The sequence below is a fragment of the Protobothrops mucrosquamatus genome, unplaced genomic scaffold (genome assembly GCF_001527695.2).
Source record: "Protobothrops mucrosquamatus isolate PMUCROS unplaced genomic scaffold, P.Mucros_1.0 scaffold566, whole genome shotgun sequence".
NCBI classification, from domain to species: Eukaryota; Metazoa; Chordata; class Lepidosauria; order Squamata; family Viperidae; genus Protobothrops; species Protobothrops mucrosquamatus.
In genome coordinates this window covers 1,772,467-1,782,356 of record NW_015386869.1, presented here as the reverse complement: position 1 = coordinate 1,782,356, position 9,890 = coordinate 1,772,467, and the positions used below count along the sequence as shown (strand labels likewise).

Here is a 9,890-nt window from a genome sequence, read left to right as displayed (position 1 = left end):
AAGGCCACTTTAACTTCAAACCATTGTTAAACAACGGGTGGTTTAGTCCAGTACTACCTATAGCAGTGATGGCGAACCTTTTAGAGACTGAGTGCCCAAACTGCAACCCAACCCAAAACCCACTTATTTATTGCCGGGTACCAGGTGGGCATGGCCCACTGGGTGGGCGTGCCTGTGGTGGTCATGGCAGACTGGATGGGTGTGGCCAAGGTGGGCGTGGTCACCTCGATGTTGCTTGTGGGGATGGACGCCTGTGGGGGCTGGGCAGGGTTGGAGAAGATCCAGGGGGTCTCTGGCAGGTGGGGTGGTGGGTAGGAGGCTCGTCCTGCGGGGTGAGGTGAGGCAGGGTGGGGATGCCATTATCTCAGGGCAAGGCAGGGGCCGGGGCAGCTGTTGCCTGACACCATCGGCCCCCACACACAGAGGCCAGCGAGCGCATGGGGGCCGATAGTGTCCGTCAGCAGCCACAGCCTGCCAGCCCCTCGACTGGTGCATTCTGGGGCTCCGCAGCCCGCCACCAGCAGTTCAGAGAAGTGCCCACAGAGAGGGCTCTGAGTGCCGCCTCTGGCACGCGTGTCATAGGTTCGCCACCACTGACCTATAGTGTAAAGCTGATTGGGGTGTCATCAGTTTCAGGCAATAGCTGAATAGAAGGGGGTGTTATAACCAATTAATTAAGGTCACAAACAGCAGAACTTATGGCTTGCAATTTTTAGGGTCATGCTGCATTCTGGAAGAAAGCAGCTAAGGAAAAGTTTGCTTGTTTAGGGAAGCTGTCCGCTCTGACAGGAGAGTGGGGGAAAAACCTGAAGAAAGTCATACATGCAGACATAGGTCACAAAATTACTTTTTTCATTATTGTCATAACTGCAAACAGATGCTGCAAATGGATGCTGTCTAGGGCAGTCACTAAACAATATATCATGGCTACAAAGTGTTATTAGCTATAGTCTTCTTTCTCCTTTCCTTATTATTTTATAGAAAATATAGTAATGTTTTTATTGAGAATTACTTACATTCACCAAAATTAGATGCCCACTATTGCAAAATTTTGCTTACATTCAAATACCTTTTAAAATGATCCAGTTATAGTATACATATTAAAAACATATTGTAGCACTCAAATATATTAAAATAATATCCCAGGGTGCTTATTGTTAAATACAGTAACCTAATTCATCCATAAAATGAACTAGGTTGATTGATATTTGCTTGAGTACCTGCATGTCCCCTTTCACTTCAAGAATCTTTTATTTATTATGTACAAAACTGAATTGTAACTAAGCAGAACTAAGGTTCAAAGCAGGAGTAGTAAAGCTGCTGCTGACCTGTAGCTTTAACCAGTCAGAGCCAGCAATGAGGAACACTACAAATATCATTTCAGATACATCTGCAGGATCAGTAAGTTCCCACTTTCACTGTAGAGAAAGAAACTAGGATCATAAACCATTTTTATACAGAACAGAGAAAATACAATTGCATAATTTACTCAGATTGAGGAGCGGTTTACACATATAATTTCTGTTTCTTCCCAAACACATGGAGAAGAGGGAACTTACAAGCTTAATAATAGTTTAAGGACATACTGTACAATTATATCCTATCGGCCTCTTTAAAGTAACAGGGCAATCTATCATTTTAAAGGACAAATATTATTTAAATGTTCATGCACTACAAAATATAAACATTGTGATTTTTAGAGAGACACTATTGTGCCTAACAGCTATAGATTTCAGAAAGATCTGAACATATAATTTTCAAATGTGCCAAACAGAGAATTGCAATCTGTATGGAATTCCCGAGGGATGTCTCAGATAGACATAATTTCTGAAAATGAACACGCCCTTCAGTCAAGTTGATCAAGATGTTTTCTTCACTGAAGTAACAGCCTTTTTCAGGCTGTTTGTAAGGATTTCCTGATAATAGTCCCATCTAAGTATTAAGCAGGAGTAACCCTCCTTAATTTCCAGTTAAATTTCCAGCTAAAACTAGTTGGCTAGGCCTACCTACTGAATTTCTGAACTCATATTAACTCCCAGCCCTAAGTAACCTCTCTTCAAAATGTGTCATCCCTTGACATCAAGACTTTAAAGGCCTTGATGTATTTTAGAACAGGGGTCCCCAACCCCCAGTCCGTGGCATGCCACGGCATGCCAGCAACCGGTCCGCACCAACAAGCAAAGCCCCATCTGTGGGATACAGGCAGCACACAAAACCATGCACCCTACAGTCCGTGGAAAAGCTTTTCTCCACGGAACCGGTCCCTGATGCCCAAAAGGTCGGGGACCTCTGTTCTAGAGTAAAAGAGGTTTGTTTATATTCAAAAAAGAATAAAAATGAGCTTAATTTGTGATAAGTATTTTTTAATTACATAATAAAGTATTATACATGCTTGATCAGAAAATATATAAATGAAAGTATTTAGCTTGGTAGTTTAAACGAACAAGGACAAGAATTTAAAAAGCACACATTTCTAACTGCTGTAATTGCTTTTGGTTATCCATTCACTACTAATACAATCTGGTCAAATGTCACGCGATTCTTTTATAGAATGGGAATTAAAATTATGACAATTAGCCATATTCAATTTCTAACCATGTTGAGTGTTGAATGTAAATATGGATTTGATGCATATTAATGTATACAGGTTATGTTCCAATGATAATTCTTGTTTAAGCAATAAGTACTGCAGCATTTCTGAAAACTTTACAGCACTAAAAAGGACCAAAACTTATGAACATATTTGAAAACATTCTAATATGTGATAGAATAAAAGACTGCATAAATATATTAAATTTTACATTGTTTTCTTTCGTGAAATATGGTTCATAAAATATGTATTGATCTTTTTCTCAAACTGGCAAACTATCATCTTTCAAAACCTTTTTTATGCGCCATCATGTGGTTATTAAAAGGAAAGCAAGTGCACACTTAATACTTCACTGTTAACTCCATGAAGTTAACATGGTAAAAGGACACTTCAGAAACTTTTCATATTTCAACAGCAAACCTGTTCATCTGTTCTTTCAAATGTTAACTGCCAGAAATGTGACTACAATTACATTTTCAGAAACAGTTAAGTAGTAGCATTTTTTTTCTTTTATCATCATGTTTCACTCTGATCAAGATCCTGCTTATCTATTGAAGGAATCTGCATTGAGCTTTAGTATAAAATGCTTCATAGATGTTCTGTTAATTAATAAAAAGTGTATGCAGCTTGACAGTTTTGAACATCTTCACTGAAATTCTATATGCTTCCCTAGGAATAAATCTTTGGAGGATTGTTTCTAATTAATAATTCTTAATAATTATTATTGATAATTCATTCTGTAGCCCATAGACACCTATAGTCAAGTAATGCCATATACAGGTACTCCTCAACTTACAACCACAACTGAGTCCAACATTTCTGTTGCTAAGTGAGACATTTGTTAAATGAATTTTGCCCCATTTTATGACTTTTCTTGCCATTTTTGTTAAGTGAATCATTGCAACTGTTAAATTAGTAACCCGGTTGTTAAGTGGATCTGGCTTCCCCATTGACTTTGGTCGCAAAAGGGGATCACATGACTCCAGGACACACTGCAACCGTCATAAATATGAGTCCGTTGCCAAGCAGCTGAATTTTGATCATGTGACTATGGGGATGCTGCAACGGTTGTAAGTGTGAAAAATGGTCATAAGTAACTTTTTTCAGTGCTATTGTAACTTTGAATGGTCATTAAATAAACTGTTGTAAGTCGAGGACTACCCGTACAGGAAGAACTAATCACCTTGAAATTCCTTAATTTTCCTACTTTTTTCATGCATCCCATTTAAGCAACAAAGAACACTTAAGAGCTAGTAGCAAACCTGAATCTAGTACCTCTCGTACACGATTCAAGGTGTCAGCCCTTCATGGGAGTCTAGACAGGAAAGCCAAACCGTAAGTATTAATATTACTTTCATTGTAAGGCCAACAGAATCTTGTAAGTCTGAAAGCAAAAGTACATATAGGGTACTATTATATATTTGCAGAATTTTTTCCCCCCACATGGCAAGGGTATGGAAATTGCTTTGTATGATCCCACACATATCCAAGCATTTTCCGGCATATAATAGCATAAAAAAGATTTCTAAATCTTAGAGGAGATTATAATCCGTAAGATAACTCACACCTGGTCAGCGAATTTGATCAAGCAAGACATAATTCCCGATACTCAGTTAAAAGCAATCGGAGAGTTGAGAGCCATTCCTTGCAAGTTGGCTGAGTAACCTTTCAGGTTCATTTAAAAAATGAAGCTGAGCACCTCCATGGAATGGGCAGTGAAGTCAGTGAAGAAAGTAACCATAGCATTTTCAAGGGAAGTTCAATGTTGGAAGCATGTTTAATTTGATGCATTTGATTTAAACAAAATATTACAGACTTTTAAAATTGTTTTCTCAAAGAACAGTGCAAAAGGCTTGCAGGCAGGACAAGGTAGACCATGGTTTGCCCATTATGTCCTTACAATCTTCAGCAGAAAGTGTTAGCAAGCTAAAGCCAGAATTATATTTTACTAAAAGGGAATAGCCCATGTATTCTAGAGTTGGATCCCTTGCTATATTCGCAGATGTACCCCTGCTGAAGCACAAATGTCAGCTCCCATGCATTAATGCAGGGGTTCCTAACCCCCAGGCCACAGCCCACCACTGGGCCTTGGCCTGTTTGGAACTGGGCTGTGTGAGTGGTGGGCGAGTGCACACTCATGCATGCAGTTTCACTTACATGAGCGGCAGGTGCTCACGCTCACACTTCCATTTGCGCAAGCAGCGGGCATGCACGCCCACCATTTGCACAAATGGAGTTGCGCATGCTTTCATGCATTCCTGCCGCTTACACACAATCATCTCCTCTCTGCCTCCCAGCTAGGCTGCCACACCGGAAAGGTTGGGGATTGCTGCATTAATGCATAAAGACAAAAGATAGGGAAACTTCAAGGAATCAGCTGTACCACCCCCACAACAGAAGCAGAGAGACACAATTTGATCCACCTTGATAATATGGTGCTGGATATTGTCTTACCANCAACGGTCATAAATATGAACCAGTTGCCAAGCATCTAAATTTTGATCACATGATGATGAGGATGCTGCAAAGGTCATAACTGTGAAAAACAATCATAAGTCACTTCTTTCAGTGTCGTAACTTTGAATGGTGACTAAATGAACTGTTGTAAGTTGAGGACTACAGACTTTTTTTTTGTTATCCAGTTGGATTCTTCTCACTCTAATTATCTAAATAGAGGGTAGAATGAATAAGAAAGTCTGTTAAAAAAGAGTCTATGCCTCATCATGGCCTGAACGATGTTTCAAAGGAGAATTGGAAAGCGGAGTCCTTTTTCCTTCGTAAGGACAATTACGCAAAGCTAATTGCAAACACTTACCCACTGCAGATAATAGGAAGACCAACCTACATGACAGTATTATCTACACTGGAGAAAAATGTGTTATTATTCATCTAAAGAATTTATACTCTATCCTGAAATCTTCTAAAAATTAAAACACTGGTCTGCAAATAATTATTAGACCTTTATTGCTACTTATCTGTCATGGAAATTTTTGAGACTAAAGCTGATCAAGACTGAGTAAAGCACAAACAAAAACGAAAAGGACAAAAGAATAGCAACAACAAAAATAAAAACTCCAGCCATATGCACAAGTCTACATTTTTCATACTTAACTTTACAAACTGTCATCAGCAATAGTCACAAGATAAATTATGTTTCAGAAATCATTATTTCTACTTAAAAAAAGAAAAATATACAATACAGTATATGGTACATGCAAGAATAATTACAAGGCATGAGTAAATCAATATGACATGCAACATTGTTTAGAAAGTATATTAAAATATATTATTAATACAAAACAAATTAAATATGCTGTTTTATTTGAAAATGTTTCAGTGTTTTAAATTAACAAGATTGGTTGTCTATGGTACTAAGAAACTAGGGTTAAAGGGAGTGGACATTTTTCTGATATTCTAATTTAGTGTCTTTTAAAATTGCTTTCTATCTTTTTTAAGGAAAAAAAAAATCCACCACTTTAAACCATCCTTATTATCTCTGGTTCCATTATTCCTGGTTAGAAAATATAGATCAGGCATTATTATCTGCAGTAAAGGATTTCATATATCTACAGGCTTTGGTGTGTGGTTCTGTTTGAAGTATTTTTTTTGTATATTTTACATATGTGCAATACAGGGAGTAAATATGGGAGTATATAAAATGATAAGTTCACTACTTGAAAACTAGCCAGGAGAGACCTGGGCAAACATGAACACACACCTAAGAATCCTTCTGTTGTTTGGGGAATAAGCAGGGAGTATATGGTTCATGGAACGCGCATTAAAAGCAAATGAAAAGGTCTCTGCCCTAAAACACTAAAGGATACCGTGTTTTCCCGAAAATAAAGCTGAGTCTTATATTAATTTTTGCTCTAAAAGAGTCACTGGAGTTTATTTTCTGGTTAGAGTTTATATTCAGGGAAATACAATACTAAATATATCCATCTGGCTGATGATCTTAACTGGGGCTTATTTTTGTGGGGCTTATATTACGAGCATCCTGAAAAATCATGCTAGGGCTTATCTTCCGGTTGGGTCTTATTTTCGGGAAAACATGTAAACTGGATTATAAAATTAAAGTAATCCAGTTGTTGAAATTTCTGTAACTTAATATCTGTCTCTTTTAATACATCTTTCTGACTTTATTTTCTCAAAGTTGCTCATTCTGTGTTTTAATTATCCACTGGCATGAGGCAGGGATAGCACTCTTGAAATAATGCAATTCTAAAAACTGGCATAATAGCAATAGCACTTATACACCGCTTCATAGTGCTTTACAGCCCTAAGTGGTTTACCGAGTCAGCATATTGACCCCAACAATCTGGGTCCCACTTTACCAACTTTGGAAGGATGGAAGGCTGAGTCAACCTTGAGCCATTCAGAATCAAACTCCTGGATTGAGCAGTGAGCTAGCCTGCAGTACTGAATTCTAACCACTGCACCACCACAGCTCAGTTCAAACCAGAGTAGATAGATAAAAGAACTGGTCTTAATTAAAACTTTTATCTTTAATCCAGAATAAAATCAGTGTGCATAACAGAAAAAGAAATAAGTGCATACATGTATGTATTGATTAAGAATTCATGTTTCTCTTATTTTAGATCTTAGAAACATGACTTATTCACTATTACTTATTCAGATCAATAGGTTATGTATGGAAAGCGATAACTCTACTAGCAATTCCACATTAAAACTGACAATAGTATCATTATATTGAAATCTAAGCATTGCTCCATTCATTATACATTAGAACGTCTATCAATTAAAGGCAGTGGATACAAAGACAATTATGTTCTAAATTCCAATTCTAAAGACTGAATTTTCTATCAAGATAATGGGAGGAAAGCAATTATGCATTAACACATTTGGTCAAGTTTTCAATCAAATACATATAAATGGATACCTACCAGTTCTGATTTAAAATAGCCAATTGAGTTTTCATCAAGCTGGAAATACCTTCTTTTCCAGTTCTTCATCTATGTATACAAACAAAAAATTAATAATGTAATTCAAATATATTTTAAAAAAGCATATGTTATTTTTAGTTTGTTCATTGTTTATTCACAGGGTTTTAGGATTTCTATCAAGAAAAGTGTTGCTTTTCTCATCTTAGCATTCTGTGCAATATTCAGATTTAGCTCCTTAAATCAGAAACATTTTTCTGATTCAACATGGGTATAGCAAGGATGTTCCCACTGTTCAAATATTGCACACCTTTATAGTATTCTTTAGATGAAAATGACTCTAAATGAGCAGGAAAAGCTGATTGTGCACTATACAACTAGAGCAACTAGAACAAAGATAGCAGTTCATTCTCCAGTTGAGGTGTGATTGCAAGAATTATCCATTACAACTTGCCCTCTTCCACAAGAGGAGGAAAACAAAAAAACAAATTGTTTGCTGAAATCAAAATTCCCCAGCCAGGATGGCCACTGCTAAGAATCTGAAGAACTGAATGCCACAGAGTTCCCAAGGTTGGGAAACAGTACACTAATCAGTTCAATGTTCAGACAGGGAAAAGGCGTCTTTATATCGGAGATAAACAGCAATTGGTCCTCTGCAGCAGCTGTTGCTAGTCCGTTCAAGTACTTTCTTGGACTCCAATCTGGCATCAAATGGAAGTCAAATTGAGAGCTATTTTATATTATACTATTGTCAAAATTCTTAATGTGGCAAAGTTTCTATACATTATATTATACACAGCAATTAGTAATGCATACTGCTGTACACTATGCAGCTCCACATTTAGATAGTGAGTGATAATATGTCGAGAATATATACTAAAAATTCATTATAGAGATAATTTCAAGTTCATTATCTATGGTCCTATTTTCACCTACAGTATATATTACAATAATATAATTCTGTATTTATTTATTTTTTGTCATATTTATGAAGTGTATATTGGAGGTGGTGTCCCTTTGAGAGCTGAATGAAATGAAATTTCATTTTAATGTATGCCGATTAGTGTACATTCAAAGTGACAATAAAGTTATTATTCTATTCTATTCTATTCTATTCTATCCCTGTTAGCAAAATAGATTATTGCTCACATATTTGAAAAAATAGAATATGAGCTGAATCAATGCAGAAATATCAGAGATACCTGAAACAAAGCCTTGAATTTGAAAAAGCCTTGGTCTTGAATTTTTTTTAAAAAAAAAACCCTTAACTACAGGTAAATAACTCAATTGAAATAATTCTAAGAACCTTTCTTCAAGAAGTTATCAAAACATATGTAGCTAATATTGCCTTAACTTTTTCTCTTTCCTCAACCTTTTGTCTCCAACATTCTTTCTTTAGTGTTTTAGGGAATCTGTTCTACATGGGTTAAAAAAAACAACCATTGCATTATATACCATATAACAGATTTTATTAACCTCAAAATGTACTCTATCTGCTTACCACTGCTCCCTGTTTAACACAGTAGCCTGCTTTGATAACCGGATTGTCTGGAGGATACTTAGTAGTAAAGTATGGAAGATGGCTTTGGGACCGTTTCAAGTAGCTTTTATCAGTTTCACCACATTCATTTCTCTCTTCTTTCTAGAAAAAATAAGCAAGGTAAATTAGAATAAAGAAAGAAAATAAAGTTGGTTTTGCTTCTAAATCTAGAGAATCAAATTTATACAGCTATGATCCTTTCATCCATGCTTCACATCAAATAAATGGTATAAAAATTTATTTTCACTAGATAAATGTATACTGGAAAGCAAACCAAGCATTTTAAAGATACTGGGGACAAAATTTCTTGTTTTGTTCTGGAATTACATCCTTGGTACACCTCAAAGATAGGGCTCAACTATTTCATTTTCCATTACAAAATTTGATAAATAACCTTCAAAAACTGCTTTTTAAATTATAACTTACCACACAAGTTAAGTGAGCCTGTTATCTGAGTTGCACAAAGATCCAAAACATAATATAGCTACAATTGAAAGAATACCACATGCAACCACACATATATAATAAGTTTCACATTGACTAGGGGATATGAAGAACAAACTCAATTTAGTCAGTTTCCTCCTTTCACTGAAGGCAGCATATTATATACTGAAAAAGTTGGCAAATATGGGCAAACTAAAACTTTCCATCTAAGAACTGCTTCTATTTTTTCTTTTAATATGAACATTAAGAGGCATCTTAACTACTGCAAAAATCTGGTAATGAGGTATCTTGACAATTTTTTTCCCTTTCAAGGTTCAACTTGTTTGCAAATCCACTGTCTCTACACATCAATAGAAAGCCCAACATATATCTTGGAACTGGCATTATTACCTGAGTAGGAGTGATTATGGGAACA

General features: G+C 36.3%; 1 protein-coding gene across 1 annotated transcript in view; it reads right to left on the bottom strand.

Moving 5' to 3' along the window:
* PLEKHA1 (pleckstrin homology domain containing A1) overlaps window positions 1–9,890 on the bottom strand; it is a 44,106-nt gene that overhangs the window by 13,209 nt on the left and 21,007 nt on the right. Inside the window, 3 exon segments of the mRNA XM_015817242.1 lie at window positions 7,495–7,563; window positions 8,993–9,133; window positions 9,866–9,890. The exon segment at window positions 9,866–9,890 is cut by the window's right edge and continues 9 nt beyond it. Of these exon segments, the coding sequence (XP_015672728.1) occupies window positions 7,495–7,563; window positions 8,993–9,133; window positions 9,866–9,890 (235 nt within the window).